The 20,123-nt window shown below is 38.2% G+C and overlaps 1 protein-coding gene across 5 annotated transcripts in view; it reads left to right on the top strand.

Annotated features, from left to right (window-relative positions):
- LOC148310062 (CLIP-associating protein-like) overlaps window positions 1-20,123 on the top strand; it is an 80,704-nt gene that overhangs the window by 8,047 nt on the left and 52,534 nt on the right. For all 5 annotated transcript variants that reach the window (XM_088259057.1, XM_088259056.1, XM_088259054.1 and 2 more), the window contains exon 3: window positions 2,796-2,993. In XM_088259057.1, the coding sequence (XP_088115183.1) occupies window positions 2,802-2,993 (192 nt within the window). In that variant the 5' untranslated portion in view covers window positions 2,796-2,801. The remainder of the gene's footprint in view (window positions 1-2,795; window positions 2,994-20,123) is intronic.

The following is a 20,123-nucleotide window of genomic DNA, read 5'->3' as shown; positions in this document are numbered from 1 at the left end:
CCCAGCCCTGTATAGAGTCGTCCCATCTAGCATGTACACTGACCCAGTATAGAGTCCTCCCACCTAGCGTGTACACTGACCCAGTATAGAGTCCTCCCACCTAGCGTGTACACTGACTGCTGCTACGTCCCCCAGCCCAGTATAGAGTCCTCCCATCTAGCGTGTACACTGACGCAGTATAGAGTCGTCCCATCTAGCATGTACACTGACTGCTGCTACGTCCCCCAGCCCAGTATAGAGTCCTCCCATCTAGCGTGTACACTGACGCAGTATAGAGTCCTCCCACCTAGCATGTACACTGACTGCTGCTACGTCCCCCAGCCCAGTATAGAGTCCTCCCATCTAGCGTGTACACTGACGCAGTATAGAGTCCTCCCACCTAGCGTGTACACTGACGCAGTATAGAGTCGTCCCATCTAGCATGTACACTGACTGCTGCTACGTCCCCCAGCCCAGTATAGAGTCCTCCCATCTAGCGTGTACACTGACGCAGTATAGAGTCCTCCCACCTAGCATGTACACTGACTGCTGCTACGTCCCCCAGCCCAGTATAGAGTCCTCCCATCTAGCGTGTACACTGACGCAGTATAGAGTCCTCCCACCTAGCGTGTACACTGACGCAGTATAGAGTCGTCCCATCTAGCATGTACACTGACTGCTGCTACGTCCCCCAGCCCAGTATAGAGTCCTCCCATCTAGCGTGTACACTGACGCAGTATAGAGTCGTCCCATCTAGCATGTACACTGACCCAGTATAGAGTCCTCCCACCTAGCGTGTACACTGACTGCTGCTACGTCCCCCAGCCCAGTATAGAGTCCTCCCATCTAGCGTGTACACTGACGCAGTATAGAGTCGTCCCATCTAGCATGTACACTGACCCAGTATAGAGTCCTCCCACCTAGCGTGTACACTGACTGCTGCTACGTCCCCCAGCCCAGTATAGAGTCCTCCCATCTAGCGTGTACACTGACGCAGTATAGAGTCGTCCCATCTAGCATGTACACTGACTGCTGCTACGTCCCCCAGCCCAGTATAGAGTCCTCCCATCTAGCGTGTACACTGACGCAGTATAGAGTCGTCCCATCTAGCATGTACACTGACCCAGTATAGAGTCCTCCCACCTAGCGTGTACACTGACTGCTGCTACGTCCCCCAGCCCAGTATAGAGTCCTCCCATCTAGCGTGTACACTGACGCAGTATAGAGTCCTCCCACCTAGCATGTACACTGACTGCTGCTACGTCCCCCAGCCCAGTATAGAGTCCTCCCATCTAGCGTGTACACTGACGCAGTATAGAGTCCTCCCACCTAGCGTGTACACTGACGCAGTATAGAGTCGTCCCATCTAGCATGTACACTGACTGCTGCTACGTCCCCCAGCCCAGTATAGAGTCCTCCCATCTAGCGTGTACACTGACGCAGTATAGAGTCCTCCCACCTAGCATGTACACTGACTGCTGCTACGTCCCCCAGCCCAGTATAGAGTCCTCCCATCTAGCGTGTACACTGACGCAGTATAGAGTCCTCCCACCTAGCGTGTACACTGACGCAGTATAGAGTCGTCCCATCTAGCATGTACACTGACTGCTGCTACGTCCCCCAGCCCAGTATAGAGTCCTCCCATCTAGCGTGTACACTGACGCAGTATAGAGTCGTCCCATCTAGCATGTACACTGACCCAGTATAGAGTCCTCCCACCTAGCGTGTACACTGACTGCTGCTACGTCCCCCAGCCCAGTATAGAGTCCTCCCATCTAGCGTGTACACTGACGCAGTATAGAGTCGTCCCATCTAGCATGTACACTGACCCAGTATAGAGTCCTCCCACCTAGCGTGTACACTGACTGCTGCTACGTCCCCCAGCCCAGTATAGAGTCCTCCCATCTAGCGTGTACACTGACGCAGTATAGAGTCGTCCCATCTAGCATGTACACTGACCCAGTATAGAGTCCTCCCACCTAGCGTGTACACTGACTGCTGCTACGTCCCCCAGCCCAGTATAGAGTCCTCCCATCTAGCGTGTACACTGACGCAGTATAGAGTCGTCCCATCTAGCATGTACACTGACCCAGTATAGAGTCCTCCCACCTAGCGTGTACACTGACCCAGTATAGAGTCCTCCCACCTAGCGTGTACACTGACTGCTGCTACGTCCCCCAGCCCAGTATAGAGTCCTCCCATCTAGCGTGTACACTGACGCAGTATAGAGTCATCCCATCTAGCATGTACACTGACCCAGTATAGAGTCCTCCCACCTAGCGTGTACACTGACTGCTGCTACGTCCCCCAGCCCAGTATAGAGTCCTCCCATCTAGCGTGTACACTGACGCAGTATAGAGTCGTCCCATCTAGCATGTACACTGACCCAGTATAGAGTCCTCCCACCTAGCGTGTACACTGACTGCTGCTACGTCCCCCAGCCCAGTATAGAGTCCTCCCATCTAGCGTGTACACTGACGCAGTATAGAGTCGTCCCATCTAGCATGTACACTGACCCAGTATAGAGTCCTCCCACCTAGCGTGTACACTGACCCAGTATAGAGTCCTCCCACCTAGCGTGTACACTGACTGCTGCTACGTCCCCCAGCCCAGTATAGAGTCCTCCCATCTAGCGTGTACACTGACGCAGTATAGAGTCGTCCCATCTAGCATGTACACTGACCCAGTATAGAGTCCTCCCACCTAGCGTGTACACTGACTGCTGCTACGTCCCCCAGCCCAGTATAGAGTCGTCCCATCTAGCATGTCCGAGTCCTCCCATGTTAACTGACCGATGTCTCGTTGGTTGCCCGCAGCCCCCCATGGCGTACGCGCGGCCCGCGACCCTGGACGGGTTCGCGCCGCTGCTGGCGCGGCCGGACCCGCGCGCCCGCCAGCTGCTCGGCGAGGACCTGCTCGCCTTCCTGGCCAACCCGGCCAACGGGCTCGTGTGCGAGGACCTCGGCCTGCTGGTGGACGGCCTGCTGCCCTGGATCAACGGGGGCAACTTCAAGGTGAGTCCGCGCGATCCACTCCTACCAATAATAGGGATGAATATCTAATTTAACATACTCAACCTATAAAGGATTGTGTTTATAACAGCCGATGTAATCAATATTTTTTACGAAATTCGCCTTCGTAAAAACGTTATTTCCGTAAGTTGGTAACGAATGACGTCGCAGAAACGAATCCACATTACTACTATTACAGCTCTATAAAGCGGATGCGCCCAATAACACACCCGATGACGTAAAATTTGATGACGTATAGCACATTTTATCGTGGAAAATTCGCCTTCGTAAATAAATTGTTTTCGTAAGTTGGTAATAAATGACGTAACAGAAACGATGGACTTATTTTAATATTGGTAACATTGCTAAATTATTGGCGGCTCTATTTGTTGATGTCTTTGGTCCACCCTCCCACCCCCTCTCCCCTCATTTTTTTTTTAATTTTTTTTTTTATTTTTATTTATTTTATTTTTATAAATCACAATTTTTAACATATATTAAAAATAAAAATAAAAAGTTATTTTGCAGAGACCCACCAAGCCACCTTGTGTGTCTTGTCGGTGGAGTTCTTTTTGCATAAATTTTTTTATAGTTTTTTAACCATTTTAACCTAATATATACACACAAAAAAGGAGAAAAATTAACAATATAATCTTTTTTACAATGTTCATAAAATTAACTCTTGATCATTTACCCATTCCTTTATTTTGCCTTTGTTCCATCTTTTATTTTGACCTCTAACCTCCGTCGGCAACAAATTAAAAATGTTCGGAACGATATATTGCAGTGTTCGACTTCCATATTTATTGTTGATTCTTGGGACTATCAGACCTTCGTTTTGTGTAAATCGTGTATCATGGTTGTGTACTAGAAGATTTCGATATTTTTGTCTAGTTTGTTGCTCAACGATGATACTCATCCACAATATTCCACGTACCGGCAGTAATTTTAAATGTTTATATAACAAGATTGGATTGTCCCTTTGATTATATATATGACTGGGTACAATTTTTTTGATTATGGAATATTGCAGATTTTGAACCATTTTTAAATTTGTTTTCGTCGAATGTCCCCAAGACTTAATTCCATATCTTATTAAGGATTCTACTAAAGAACAGTATATAATCTTTAAGGTTGGTTTAGGCAGGATAAAGTACAACTTATAAAAAGTACTCCCTAGAGCCCGCAGACGATCACAGAGTTTTATAATATGCGCATCCCATTTGAACTTATTATCTATACATAAACCTAAATATTTAAATTCGCCCACAAATTCAATCCTATCGCAACTACAATTTTGTTGCTTTTTATTGTGCAAACAGTCAAAATTGTGTGCAATAATATTACCTATCTGTGCAAATTTGGCAGCAAAGTGAGGTGAACTAATAAACATACATTTAGTTTTCTTTGAATTGATTAAGAGTCCAAAATCATGCGCCCATTTTAAAAGCTGATTAAAATCATATTGTAATTTTTCTTTAGCTTCTAATGGATTTTCACTTTCTATGACTAAAGCTGTGTCATCGGCGAACACAAATCTATTTACATATTTAAATATTTTTTTCATCAGTGAGACATATATTATGTACAGTTTTGGTCCTAAAATCGAACCTTGCGGAACTCCAGATAAATATTTTTTGTCTTTACTGAGAACATTTTTGATTCTGATTTTCATTTTTCTCCCCGTAAGATAATTTTTAAAGAAGTTTAGCAATTTTCCCCTTATGCCTATTGATTCTAATATACTGACCAGTTTTGCGTGACATATAGTGTCGAATGCTTTAGTAAAATCTATGAAAATAGATTTTACTAAAGCATTCGACACTATATGTCACTATATGTCATATTTGTATAACACAAATGGTAGTGTAGTGGTAAACAAACAATCCACACTACTACTATTACAGCTCTTTAAACCAAAGATATTAAGCCATATGACGTCATAAAACGTTCGATGATGGAAATTTGATGACGTATGAGAACGCACGTTGTGCGTTTTATAAGTTTAAACCTTCATATCTCCCTTAGTTCTCTACAGATTTCAATAAGAATGCTACCGATAGTCTTGTGATTTTTCATATTAATTTATTAGCCAATAATAACACATCATGAAAATGATCCATTATATGTTCTTCATATGATGCATGGAAGTGAAACATGGAGTTGGCAAAAGAAGGATGAAAGTAGACTGAATGCAGTCGAAATGCGATCTCTCAGAAGAATGTGCGACAAAACGATGTATGATAGATGTACGAATAGTGAAATAAGGAAGGAATGCAAAGCTGAGATAAGCATTATCGATAAAATTAAGAAAGGTGTGTTGAGATGGTTTGGACATGTAGAACGAATGAGTGAGGAAAGAACGGTAAAACAAATTTATGAGGCGAATGTTAGCGGGAAAAGAAGCAGAGGAAGACCGAGAAAAACATGGCACAATCAGGTATGCCAAATACTTGAAAATGGTCAGGTTAGGAGTCGTAACAATCGGCGGGTATGTATGAGGAGATGCATGAACGTGGGAGAGGCGAAGAATGTTTGCAAGGACAGAGTGGTGTGGCGCTCTATTCTCTCTGCCTACCTCTGTGGGGAAGCGGCGTGATGGTTAGTTAGTTAGTTAGTTAAATGTTCTTCATACTATTATATTCTCCTTCACCTATGTTGAGGTGCCAATGAAAACAATACAAAGAAAATTGAAAACTTATATACGTACGTAGATTGTGTTTTGTGTGTTATGACTAAGCGGAGATCACCCGAGGTAGCCGGCCTTATAGGGAGTCGATGCCGACTGCTTTTAGCTGCATTCGTTTGTTAGCAGCGCATACGCTATACGTAGGTAGGGGTCTTCAAAAAGTTCTCAAAGCTGACATAGGTATACAGTGGGACCTCTCATAACGAGCAAAAAAAGCTGAAAAACTTGCTCCCTTAACGAGCGATTTTTCGCATAACGAGCTACAGAGAAAAGTCGCGTTTTTATACTGATTCGATTAAGGGGATATTTGCAAACACAGAATTCATTCCACCGGGTAGGACACATCGCTCACTCCTTTCAACAACATCATATGTAAAAAAAACTTGATTTTTCAGGAGATCGTTTTTAAAGTTTAAAAAATATAATAAAATATATTAAAAATAAATATCAAGCCACTTATTGAACTTTTTACTGTGCAACAGATCTTTTTATGTAAATCCTGAGTGTTTTTTCTCCATTTGAAAAATATTTAGTATATTTAAAAAATAATTAAACATTACCCTTTCTTTAAAATGCAAAAATAACACTTTCTGCCCTGTAGCGGGTAAATATTAAGTTAAAAATATGCCGCTTTTGCTGAGATCTAGTACATTTTTTGGGCATTCCGAAAACATGCACAACTGAAAATCGACGATTTTTGATTTATGACGTTGTTGAAAGCAGTTAGCGGCATGTCTATTCACGTTCGATTTTTTAAAGAATGTATTGTATATTGTATATTTTTATTTATTTTAGAATATGTATGCATAAATAGAAAAAAATATTTTTATATATCCTTATCTTTCAGTGACTATAATTATTTCGATGAAAAACTAATTTTTTCAATGCAAAAACGGTGTTTTATGAAGAAAAAAACCAATTACGTTAAATATCACCTGTATTTAGAGAAAATTAAGTTGCGACTTAACGAATACTGGGCCTTAAACGCAAAGCGTTGATTACAATTTTAACGCCTGTTAAAAAATTACATTTAACGCTTGTCAATTAAAATCAAAATTAACACATGTTAAAAAACAAAATTAACGCGCGTTTTCGTGTTGTCACCGTCGCCGGAATACGCCGCCCAATCAGCTGTAGCTTAGGAAATGTATTCTTCCCACGTCCCCATTGGCTCTGATCGGGCCAGACGGACCAGACGCGAGGGAGAGAGACGGACAGGGAGATAGAGACGGAGGGAGGTGTCTTCTGCCGCGCCGACTCGGCGACCCGATTCGCCGGCCATTGTTTCTGCCGGGCAACTCCTTTGGTGCTCGGTGTCAGGCGATATAGTGACGAGACTGATTTAAAAAAAAATCTGGTGGTGTCGAAAGTCTGCGTAATCGGAGGGCGTGTATGACTAGATGTATGGATGTGAAGGAGGCGAGGAGTGTGTGTCAGGACAGAAGAGTGTGGCGTTCTATCCTCTCTGCCTACCCCTGCGGGGAAACGGCGTGATGGTTAGTTAGTAGTTGATTACTGCCATGGCACTATTCACACACTATATATTGAAAATATTAATCACATGCGATTTTGGTCGACCCAAGGACATACCCGATCATGTTTAGCCTCTTTTGCTGTGATATAGTACATTTTATGAGCATTCAGAAAACATGTACAAGTGAAAATTGACGATTTTTGATTTATGACGTTCTTGAAAGGAGTGAGCGACATATATACAGAATAGAAATTTGCTTGTAAAAAAGGTAATAACAATTAAAAGTAATGAAGTAAGAAAAATAAAAATTAGAAGTAAAAATTAAAAGTGAAATTAAACTATGCTACATAAGGTACAAAATACAAGACTGTTCCAGATTGGTGAAATCAATTAAATAAATATAAAAATACGGTCATCAGTCAGGCAACTATACATACCATACATACCACCCGGTGATGGGACATCTAGAATTGGGTGACATATATAGAGTCGTAGACTTGAAAACAACGTGTGATTAGACGTTAATACGCGTAGGTGTTGATGGTCCACATAGTTGAACCCGTCATCTCGGTAATGGGCTTCAAATTGGAATCAAACACCAACCCACTCACTCTATCTACTCTCAAGCCTCCCCCCTATTGCCTATGTTCCCACTGATAGAAAATAAAAATAAAAACTAAATAAATAAATAAATAAAAATAAGGAACAGCTCGTACCCCCTCATCGACCTTCAACGTCCCAAGGACCCAACTCTAAAATTTGGTATTTTGATTTTTAATTTAGATTTTTCTGTCTGGTTGTGGTCTCGTGGTTAGTGTCGCGGACTCTTGAGTCAGAGTTTCTCGGTTCGAACCCACTCTACCACAATTTGATACCTATTTCTAATAAAGAGCCGCTTAGACTCACAGAAATAGTATGAAATTGAAGTATATTTGTAAATAATATGTATTTTTTTTTACCAAATAGCAAACTATGAAAATTTCCTTATTACCCCATCATTTGGAGTAATTTACCCCGGTTCCCCGACTGCTGCCTTACCGCGACATTTTAGGGTTAAAATTAAGTATGTTGTAGAATTCCCATTTCTATATACAGGACCTACCTGCCGATGGTTATGCCTGTAGGAAGAGCTACCGCTATGCTGAACAATATCACACTGGCTATTGATCTGTTCCATGTGTCTGAAGGAGTATTCCGAAGCGGGATTCTTCTACATTTTTAACAAGAGTCTTCTTGCTTACTGTTTAATTTATGTTTTTAATGTATACGCCTTAAATATTAGTATGTAATGTATATATTAATTAACACGACAGGCGCCGTGGCGTAGTTGGATAGACGCTCGACTGCGAAACTGGTGTCGCGGGTTCGATTCCCGCCAAGTGCAAAACAAATTCAAGAAACATTTATTTGCAATTGGTCTCGGTGTTTTTTATGTATTTTTCACATTTACCTTCCCTATCCTTACTATCCTACATGTAGAAAAAGCCTCTAATATAGGCTTTATAGGTTATTCCTTTAAAAAAGAAAAAATATATAAAAAAAAATAATTGAATCTAAATTATCAATATTATCCGCCTTCGTAGTGTGATAGTTAGCGTATTTACCTACCTAAATAATAATTTTTAAATTTAAATCCCTTACCGCGCCCCAATGGTGCATAGGGCACTGCTTCGTATAAACGCAGTGTTATCTCAATCGATTTCACAAGAAGGAAAGGTGATCAGCCCTCCACTTCAGGTACCAGTCCAGTGTAATATTGAATAAATATTAGAGTGAAAAAATCACTTATATTTATTAAACCCCCTGGGAATCGAACCCGGGACCTCCAGAACGGTAGGCGAGCATGCTGACCATTACACTACGGAGGCGGACAAAATAATAAAAACCTAAATAATAAAAACAAAAATATTTCTCTTTAAAAAATAAACAATTAGCCTCACATACGGTGTTTGAAAATGAAGCGGGATGCATCGAAACACGTGTCACAGTAGACTTTAAGAAAAAGTGAAATTTACTTATTTAAGTAAAACTTAAATTAAAAATGGACAAATCTCTATCGTTAAACCTGTTTTACGTTTTTGTCACGAAATTTTTGGACATTTTGATAATTTCAACTTTTTCACGATGGTCCTGCCGGTATACGATCGATATTTTATGACAAAACTTCAAGAAGTCTTTGATAGCGTTTTTCTGGGCCGCTATGCCGTGAGACATGACATCTCAGTGGCGGTTGAAATCGAAATTTAATTCTAGAATATCGATGCAAAACATACCAAATTTTGTAAACGAACATTATAATACTCGAGGACATAACAAAATACGTGCGGAGCCGGTAAACACAGCTAAGTTTTTGTCTGCCTCCGTGGTGTAATGGTTGGCGCATTTACCTACCGTCCTGGAGGTCCCGGGTCGATTCCCAGGGGGGGAGGCTGAAAATGCATATTAGTGATTTTACACTAATATTTATTTCATATTACCCTGGATTGGTCCCTGAAGCGCAGGAGTGATCACAGTGTTAAGCTATTTATAAAGTTCTCCTTCCCTGTTGTGAGCGGACATCCCCTATATCTTGTCCACATTCGTAATATGGTGATGTAACGCACTTTACCATTTGCCGACTGCGACACGGTATATAATCGGCTTACATAACAGCGCTTCTCTATTTTCGTCAAGTAGAGGTCCGCTATATCGAGGCTTTGCTACAACTACTACTACTATCAAGCCGTTTCCCCGCAGGGGTAGACAGAAACGCCACACTCTTTTGTCCTGACATACACTCCTCGCCTCCTTCACATCCATACATCTAGTCATACATGCCCTCCGATTACGCGGACTTTTGACACCACCAGATTTTAGGTTCTGATTGATCTGAACGTGCCTTTTTCGGTCGTCTTCGTTCTGTTTTCCCGCTCACATTCGTCACATATATTTTCTTAGTCATTCTTTCGCTATCTGTTCGCTCTACATGTCCATACCACCGTAAAGAACTCTTCCTAATCTTTTCAATTATTCCTCGTTCAGCCTTACATTCTTTTCTTATATCTTCGTTTTTAATTCTGTCGTATAATTATTTTCCACATAATCGTCTGAGGGAGCGCATTTCAACAGCGTTCACTCTGTTTTCATCCTTCGTTTGCCAGTTCCATGTTTCGCTTCCATACATTAGTGTCGGTACTAGCACGCCGTTGTGAACCGAGGCTTAGCTGTATTTATAAAATAGTTTAACAATGAATTTCTTTTTGAATTGGTGCTACTTATGTGCAAAGGCGTCTTAATGAATAAAGATATCGCTCACTCCTTTCAACAACGTCATATATCAAAAATCGTCAATTTTCAATTTTGCGTGTTTTCGGAATGCCCTGAAAATGGACTATATCCCACTAAAAGCGGCATATTTTTAACTTAATATTTACCCGCTACAGGGCAGAAATTGTTGTTTTTGCATTTAGAAGAAAAGGTATTGTTCAATTATTTTTTTAATATACTTAATATTTTTCAAATGGAGTAACAACCTTCAGGTTTTACCTAAAAAGATCTGTTGCACAGTAAAAACTTCAATGAGTGGGTTGATATTTATTTTTAATACATTGTATTATATTTTTTTAATTTTAAAAACGTTCTCCTGAAAAATCAAGTTTTTTGATGTATGACGTTCTTGAAAGGAGTGAGCTATTTGCCAACTGCGACACGGTATATAATCGGCTTACATAACAGCGCTTCTCTATTTTCACTAAGTAGAGGTCAGTTATATCGAGGCTTTGCTGTATTTTAAAAATTTAACAATGAATTTCTTCTGGAATTGGCGCTACTTATGTGCACAGGCGTCTAACTGAATAAAGATATGCTTTAACAATGGGTGGAATTAGTCTGAAATGGCAAATTACTCTAATAAATCTTTTTAATTATTCGATACAAATTAAATACAATGATTAAAAGTTTCTATACTAATTAAGCTGGGAAAATAATTTCTTTCGGATATTTCGGAATATGCCCCACTATTATTTGTGTTGTTAATATTAGTAAGTCATAATTACATCGATTATGATGTACACACGATGATAGAACGCCGCAAACGTATAGACCATATCGCTCACTCCTTTCAACAACTTCATAAATCAAAAAACTTTTCAGAAGAACGTTTTTAAAGTTTAAAAATATAACGCAATGTATTAAAAATAAATATCAAGCCAGATTTTGAACTTTTTACTGTGCAGCAGATCTTTTTAAGGAAAACCTGAAGGTTTTATCTCCATTTGAAACTTTTTTAGTATATTTAAAAAAAATAATTAAACAATACCTTTTTTTCAAAATGCCAAAAACAACACTTTCTGCCCTGTAGCGGGTAAATATTAAGCTAAAAATATGCCTCTTTTGCTGGGATATAGTACATTTTCTAAGCATTCCGAAAACATGCACAGCTGAATATTGACGATTTTTGATTTATGACGTTGTTGAAAGGAGTGAGCGACATGCTATGTAGACTCTCGGTTCTACTCTCCCATATATATTCCCTGTACATGGCCGAACCATCTTAGAAACTGCGTCTTAATTTTTAAAATTATATTTGCCTCAGCTACGCAATTCATATTTCTCCATTTGCTTTTCCATACTAGTTTGTTGTTTATATAATACCACACCAGTTTCGTATTTAAAAAATATAATATTGTTTATTACATTAAGTTAATATTATCATTTAATCGAATCGATAGCTTTAATGGCCGAACGATATGTTAGAATTTTTGTCAAGACTAGTTCGACGCTTGGTGTGGGCAGGAAAGGCATTTCTCGCGATATTTAATATGGTCTGATGACGAATTAATAATATGCGCGGATCCAAGCATGGAGTGGATCTCGATTCGTTCGCCAGACGAACGTTTTCGTTTCGCTTGTTAACCCCTTACCGCACGCAGTGTCAAAAACGACCATAATTTTTTTTATTAAAACAGCTTGTTACATATTTTTTTAAACCCTTATCCGCACCCCAATGGTGCATAGGGCACTGCGTCATATCAACGCAGTGTCATCTTGATCGTTTACATATGAAGGAAATGTGATCAGCCCTCCGCTTCAGGTACCAGTCCAGGATAATATTGAATAAATATTACAGTGAAAAAAATCACTGATATTTATTTAACCCCCCTTGGGAATCGAACCCGGGACCTCCAGAACGGTAGCCGAGAGTGCTGACCATTACACTACGGAAGCGGACTCTGTATCATATTACTAGTATAATAACAAGAACCAATTCGTTTAACGTTTTTCACGACACTGAGTAGGCAGAGAACTGCTAGTAAATTTCATATTATGGAGTTTTAGCTTTAAGCATGCTTATTTAAAAACATGCTTAAAACGAGCATGCTTATTTCAAGCGAATGTATACAGGCTTAGAGAGCATGCTCGTTTTAAGCGTGCTCAATAAATAGCATGTGTAGGTACCTTAAGGCCTTTCTCGCAATCTGGATGATTTCGTATGCGTTCGGCTGCGTGAGAAGCCGGCTGTGTCTCTATGCACGATTTAAATATATATTGGGATTCGACCTTTTTTAGAAAATATATTGAAAAAATATTTACTTATATTACCTTTCAATTGCTCTTTTCTTTTCAAAACCATGTATTTATTTCGACGAAAAACTTATTTTTCAACATTTTAAGCAAAAAATTCAATAACGTCAAATGTTACCTGGGTTAATATAAATGTAATTTGCGATTTTTCTTATATTTGGCCTTACTGCTGAGAATTTTAATATGTTAGCGTGTTTCTACTATAACATTCCTACTATATCGCTGGTTAAATACCAAAGGGCCGAAACGTAAAAAAAAATTAGAAGAAAATCGAAAATAAAACTTTATAAATTTTCATTTCTAACGTCGGAATCATGGGTGTCTTTCGAATATGAAATTGTTGACGATTTATTGTAGATACCTTTTTTGGAATAAATAATCATTTTAAGTAATTAAAAATTTATAATAATTTCATAATTTTAATAAATATTTTTTTGGCGTTGTGGCGTTTTGGCATTTAATTAGCGATATGTCTGATTTGGGTCGTGCAGTCTTCGAACTCGAAAGTATCAAATTCCGCAACTTTTTACTCTTAAGTATGTTTCTGATTAAATTATATTGAAAATAAAAAAAATATAAGTATTGTAAAAATATTGAGAAATAAGAATGTATACTGTTGCCGCCGTAGCGGCGGCATTCGAATGATGCGGCAAACCTTGCATGCCGCCTCTATGGCGGCACTCCGCCGCTAAGGGTTAATATGCACGACCCAAATTAGGCAGATGGTTGGAAATATAAACATGGGTCTTACCGTGTACGATTCTCGTATTCGCAAAACGTCTAAAAAGTTTGTCATTGGTACAAAATTTAAAACACTTGTATTTTAACTTTTGAGTATTAAGTATATTGTTTTGAAAGCCACAGATGTGTCCATCTACGGTTTTGAATATAAACTGTTTTTTTAAAACAAAATAATAGATTTATATTATCCACTGACACTTCGTGATGGAATTGCATTTTTAATATATTATTAGATTAAAACCAATATTTTTAGCTTTTCCACTTTTTTTATTTGACCAGCGACCGGGTTTCGTCGTTACCGACATCATCAGACTGGTGGGAGGCTATACAAATTGTTATGTTATATATAAAACAAGGCAGGAGTTGATAACCATGATTTGATATATCTCTCAACAAAATTATATATCATGATTTGATATATTTCTCAACAAAATTATATCAAATCATGGTTATCAACTCCTGCCTTGTTTTATATAAAACATAACAATTTGTATAGCCTCCCACCTGTCTGATGATGTCGGTAACCCGGTCGCTGGTCAAATAAAAAAAGTGGAAAAGCTAAAAATATTGGTTTTAATCTAATAATATATTTAAAATAATAGATTTGTTGTTTAATTTGTAGAACTCCATTTAAATTTATAAATTGAATGTTTTGAAATCAAAAACTAATTTTTTGAGTCAACAAAGTTGTATTTTATTGTTAGAAAATACATAATAAAATAATTTTGCTGTTTCGCCTAGTTATGGCATTTTAAAACGAATTTGTCACACATTCGTTTGGAAATGCCATAACTAGGCGAAACAATTGTCACAAATATATTTTTTGTGTTTTTTTTTTACAATAAAATACAACTTAGTGGACTCAATAAGTCAGTATTGATTTCAACATTTAATATATTAATTTAGATATAATTAAAATGTAACTTTGTTTTAAAATCACTATAAATATTTTATTATAACTTAATTATAACGTGTACCGGTTTCGAAGCTAACCGCTTCTTTGACTTAGAGAAGGGGATAGCTTCGAAACCGGTAGACATTAAAATTAGTTTTAATAAAATATTTACTGTGATTTTAAAACATAGTTCCTTTTCGATTATAAAATGGAAAATCACAAAGCTAGTGCTTCAAATATCTACTACTACTACCCTCACGCCGTTTCCCCGCAGGGGTATTCAGAGAGGATGGAACGCCACACTCTTCTGTCCTGACATACACTCCTCGCCTCCTTCACATCCATACATCTAGACATACATGCCCTCCGATTACGCAGACTTTTGACACCGCCAGATTTTAGGTTCTGATTGATCTGATCGTGCCAAGTCTTTTTCGGTCGTCCACGTTCTGTTTTCCCTCTCACATTCGCCACATATATTTTCTTAGTCATTCTCTCGCTATCCATTCGCTCCACATGTCCATACCACCGAAATTACATATACTTATTTAAAGTTTACCTAAATCTAGAATGTTGTTGTTGGTCTATTTAATAGCTTTTATCTGTCAAAAAGTGAGGTTATGATGTGCTTACAAATAGCTTACTCCTTTCAAGAACGTCATAATTCAAAAATCGTAAATTTTCAGTTCTGCATGTTTTCGGAATGCCCAGAAAAGGTACTATATCCCAGCAAAAGAGGCATATTTTTAACTTAATATTTACCCGCTGCAGGGCAGAAAGTGTTGTTTTTGCATTTTGAAGAAAAGGTACTGTTTAATTATTTTTTTAAATATACTTAATATTTTTCAAATGGAGAAAAAACCTTCTGGTTTAACTTAAAAGATCTGTTGCACATTAAAAAGTTCAATAAGTGGCTTGATATTTATTTTTAATACATTGTATTATATTTTCAAACTTAAAAACGTTCTCTAGTGAAATAAGGAAGGAATGCAAAGCTGAGATAAGCATTATCAATAAAATTAAGAAAGGTGTGTTGAGATGGTTTGGACATGTAGAACGAACGAGTAAGGAAAGAACGGTAAAACAAATTTATGAGGCGAATGTAAGTGGAAAAAAGAACAGAGGAAGTCCGAGAAAAACATGGCACGATCAGGTATGCCAAATACTTGAAAGTGGTCAAGTTAGGAGTCGTTACAATTGGCAGGTATGTATGAGGAGATGCATGAACGTGGAAGAGGTGAAAATGTTTGCAAAGACAGAGTGGTGTGGCGTTCTATTCTCTCTGCCTACCCCTGCGGTGAAACGGCGTGATGGTTATTATAGAATCAAGTTATTTCATTTATGACGTTCTTGAAAGGAGTGAGCGATATCCTAAAAAAATATGTTCTTAATATTTTTTTATAGTAATATCATCCATCTTCATTCATCCCCATTCATCCATTTACAATTTTCAAATAAATGGTTTACCTACCTTTTTTCGTTTCTTGAGCCCATTCTTCGATGGAAAAAATAAATACTTAATACTAAAACTGACTGGATGACATTCGATATTGGGCTGTTCGTCTGATGGACTCGAGACATTTTCTTCACGTCAGTGTTGATCGTTTGACAGATTTTAAAATTTTCACACGACAGATTCATGATTTTTTTAAACACACACTTTTTGGCTATATTTTATACAACGTACACAAACACCCACAGATTGTAATATGGAATGATCGAGATGTAATAAAATGACTGTAAGAATATATTTCCTTTGTTCGATACTTAATAATAGACTGTCATCTTTTGCAGGGTGTTCACAAAGTACCAAATAAAATGAAAAAAGCGGAATATGTATTTTAAAAAAACTTATTCTTCTACAAAACCTTTTCCATTTTTCTACAAAATGGTGCATAGGGTACTGCATCGTATAAATGCAGCGTTATCTGGACCGTTAACACACGAAGGAAAGGTGATCAGCCTTACGCTTCGGGTATCAATCAGTCCTGGGTAATATTGAATAAATATTAGAGTGAAAAATCAATATTTATTTGACCCTCTCCCCTGAGAATCGATCCCGGGACCCCCAGTACAGTAAAATAGCAATCGGTAATAATTTTAACAATTTATTAGCAAGCGTTTAAAATAAAGTAGCGAGCACTCAAATCTTTTCAGACTGAATATATTTTTTTTTTCAAAAATAATGTTTTTTGCTGTAATTTCTTGATAGTTTTTCAGTCCAAAATATCAAACAACACTGTTTAAAGATGATGTACCAAAAAATGACCTATTTAGCGACAATTTTTTATAATTTTATGTTTAATTTGTATATTTTAGATTTTTTCGCACAAAAATCCAAAATACTCATATAATTAAAAAAAAAAATTATTTCAAATAAAATTATATAGGTACATAACTCTTACAATTTTCAAAAACCAACAAAATCAATACCTACTTGTTCCTCCTTTTTTATTAGTGCGTCAATCCGTTTTGACATGGATTTTAAGTGGGTTTAAGTAGGTTATTTTTAATAGGTATCAAATTGTGGTAGAGTGGGTTCGAACCGAGAAACTCTGACTCAAGAGTCCGCGACACTAACCACGGGACCACAATCCGGCACGGTAATTTGGGTGCTGAAAAATTACTGGTCGCAGTGATTTTTCAGCAACCCTGTTGTGCCGTCATAACGCTGCTACCAATACATTAGCGAATATGATTTCGATGGGTAAACCTACCTTACTCGCTCATGCATGCTCGATTGCCGAATGTTTCCATTCAGTCGCCGTCTCTGCCGTGTCGCGTCGCGATATATCTGGTGCGCAATTTTTTTAATGCCAAATCGGCCATATTTACCCATCTACCCTCGAGTAAACTGTGCGAGGCAATTGTGATATTGATATTCGCACGAATCGGCCATATTTACGCATCTACCCTAAACTGTGCACTCCGTTTGTGATATTGATATCGGCCATATTTACGCATCTCCCCTAAACTGCAAGCCGTTTGTGATATTGATATTCGCACGAATCGGCCATATTTACGCGTCTACCCTAAACTGTGCACTCCGTTTGTGATATTGATATCGGCCATATTTACGCATCTCCCCTAAACTGTGCAAGCCGTTTGTGATATTGATATTCGCATGAATCGGCCATATTCACGCATCTTTCCTAAACTGTGCAAGCCGTTTGTAATATTAATATTCGCACGAATCGGCCATATTTACGCATCTACCCTAAACCGTGCAAGCCGATTGTGATATTGATATTCGCACTAATCGGCCATATTTACGCGTCTACCCTAAACTGTGCAAGCCGATTGTGATATTGATGTTTGGAGTAATATTTCATATTGACATCTCGACATAGACGAATGAGAATTTGGAAGTCGGGGCATTTACGGGGATCACGACCTGTCACGATTGCAATGAATAAAATTTAGATATAAATATAAATAACCCCTAAGTGGAGCAAATCCAAGATTTGTGAACAAAAATTTGGACACACTCAAAATATTGGCACACTTAAATATGTCCGCCTCCGTGGTGTAATGGTTAGTGTTTTTAGCTACCGTGCTGGAGGTCCCGGGTTCAATTCCCAGGGGGGTGAAAATAAATATTGGTGATTTTACACTCATTTATTTAACTAACTAACTAACTAACCATCACGCCGCTTCCCCGCAGGGGTAGGCAGAGAGAATAGAGCGCCACACCACTCTGTCCTTGCAAACATTCTTCGCCTCTTCCACGTTCATGCATCTCCTCATACATACCCGCCGATTGTTACGACTCCTGACCTGACCACTTTCAAGTATTTGGCATACCTGATCGTGCCATGTTTTTCTCGGTCTTCCTCTGCTTCTTTTCCCGCTAACATTCGCCTCATAAATTTGTTTTACCGTTCTTTCCTCACTCATTCGTTCTACATGTCCAAACCATCTCAACACACCTTTCTTAATTTTATCGATAATGCTTATCTCAGCTTTGCATTCTTTCCTTAATTCACTATTCGCACATCTATCATACATCGTTTTGTTACACATTCTTCTGAGAGATCGCATTTCGACTGCATTCAGTCTACTTTCATCCTTCTTTTGCCAACTCCATGTTTCACTTCCATACATTAGAGTTGGAACCAAATGAAATGTTTGGTAGTTTCATTTATTTAATATTTATAATTATTTAATATTCATTTAGATTTATTTAATATTACCCTGGACTGGTCCCTAAAGCGCTGGAGTGATAACCTTGCCTTCATTTGAGTAGCGATCGGGATAACACTGCGTCAATACGATGCAGTGCCCTATACACCATTGGGTGTGGATACGGGTAAGAAGAAGAGTTGTCAATCACGGGTAGAATGGTGAATGTTTCACGTGTGTCAAGTGATCACTTAACCAGTCTCTGACGGGTCTTAAGCCCTGTGAATACTCTTTATCTTTGTGGAGTTGTCAAAAATGTGTAATTTTGATAATTTTGGATAATTTATATAGCGTCATTTTTGCAAAATACTACCTCAAGGGCGCTTCAGTCTGAATGACCTGGGGAAATGATTAAGTTAACATATGCGTTTTTTCTTCTTCTAAATATCATCTTACTTTGTTTCTAATTACTGGTCTAAGAACATTCTACGTCATCTGATGAGGGATTCTGTGTCTTTGAAATGTGATGAAAACACATTTTCAAAGGCACAGACAATTCGCTCACTCCTTTCAACAACGTCATAAATCAAAAAACTTGATTTTTCAGGAGATCGTTTTTTTTAAGTTTAAAAATATAATACAATGTATTAAAAATAAATATCAAGCCACTTATTGAACTTTTTACCGTGCAACAGATCTTTTTAGGTAAAACCTGAATGTTTTTTCTCCATTTGAAAAATATTTAGTAAAGTTAAAAAAATAATTAAACTATATTTTTTATTCAAAATGCAAAAAAATCACTTTCTGCCCTGTAGCGGGTAAATATTAAGTTAAAAATATGCCGCTTTTGCTGGGATATAGTACATTTTCTGGGCATTCCGTAAACATACACAACTGAAAATTGACGAGTTTTGATATATGACGTTGTTGAAAGGAGTGAGCTAATCGTCTAATCTGACTACAGGTTTTAAGATTAAATGAAGATGTGTCTTTAAAAATTCTTACGTATCATTTATTATTATCTGTTATGGAGTGTCGTGATGTCATACCACTATAAATACGTATGCAGATTACCTCATTTTTGTATTTTTTTTTGCTGACTTCTCTTGTAAACACATTAGAGCTCTTTTGGACGACCTCAGAGCCGATTTCTTGGTTTGTTTGTTGAAGTTTTGAATGAAACAACTAACCTTGTTTTTTTTCTTCAATTTTTAAATCACTGCGTTTTATTTCTTTTCTTGAATTTTTAAATCACATTGCGTTTTATATGTTTAAACCATCTCCACGCTGAAGGTTGGCAATCATCGTGGCAGTCTCCACTTTGTCTACAAACGATCTTAACAGGGAGTTAGGCAATTTCACAAGAGAGCTAGTAAGATAATTGGATATTGGACGGGGTAGATCGTGACATTTGGCCAAATCATCAATAATGACACACTCGCGACAAACAATATTCATTGAAAAAAGTGTTATAAAATTCATTTGGCTGGCTTAGTGATCACTTTATACACTCGAGTAACGTTCAAAGACAGAAGAGTGTGGCGTTCCATCCTCTCTGCCTACCCCTGCGGGGAAACGGCGTGATGGTAGTAGTAGTAGTAACGTTCATCGTTCTGCCCCATCATTGAACATCCGTATTGCATATTTTTT

Source organism: Brachycentrus maculatus, unplaced genomic scaffold (assembly GCF_059751285.1).
Source record: "Brachycentrus maculatus isolate JH-2025_06_01 unplaced genomic scaffold, ASM5975128v1 h1tg000109l, whole genome shotgun sequence".
In the NCBI taxonomy this organism is placed as follows: Eukaryota; Metazoa; Arthropoda; class Insecta; order Trichoptera; family Brachycentridae; genus Brachycentrus; species Brachycentrus maculatus.
This window is presented reverse-complemented; position numbering and strand designations above follow the sequence as displayed.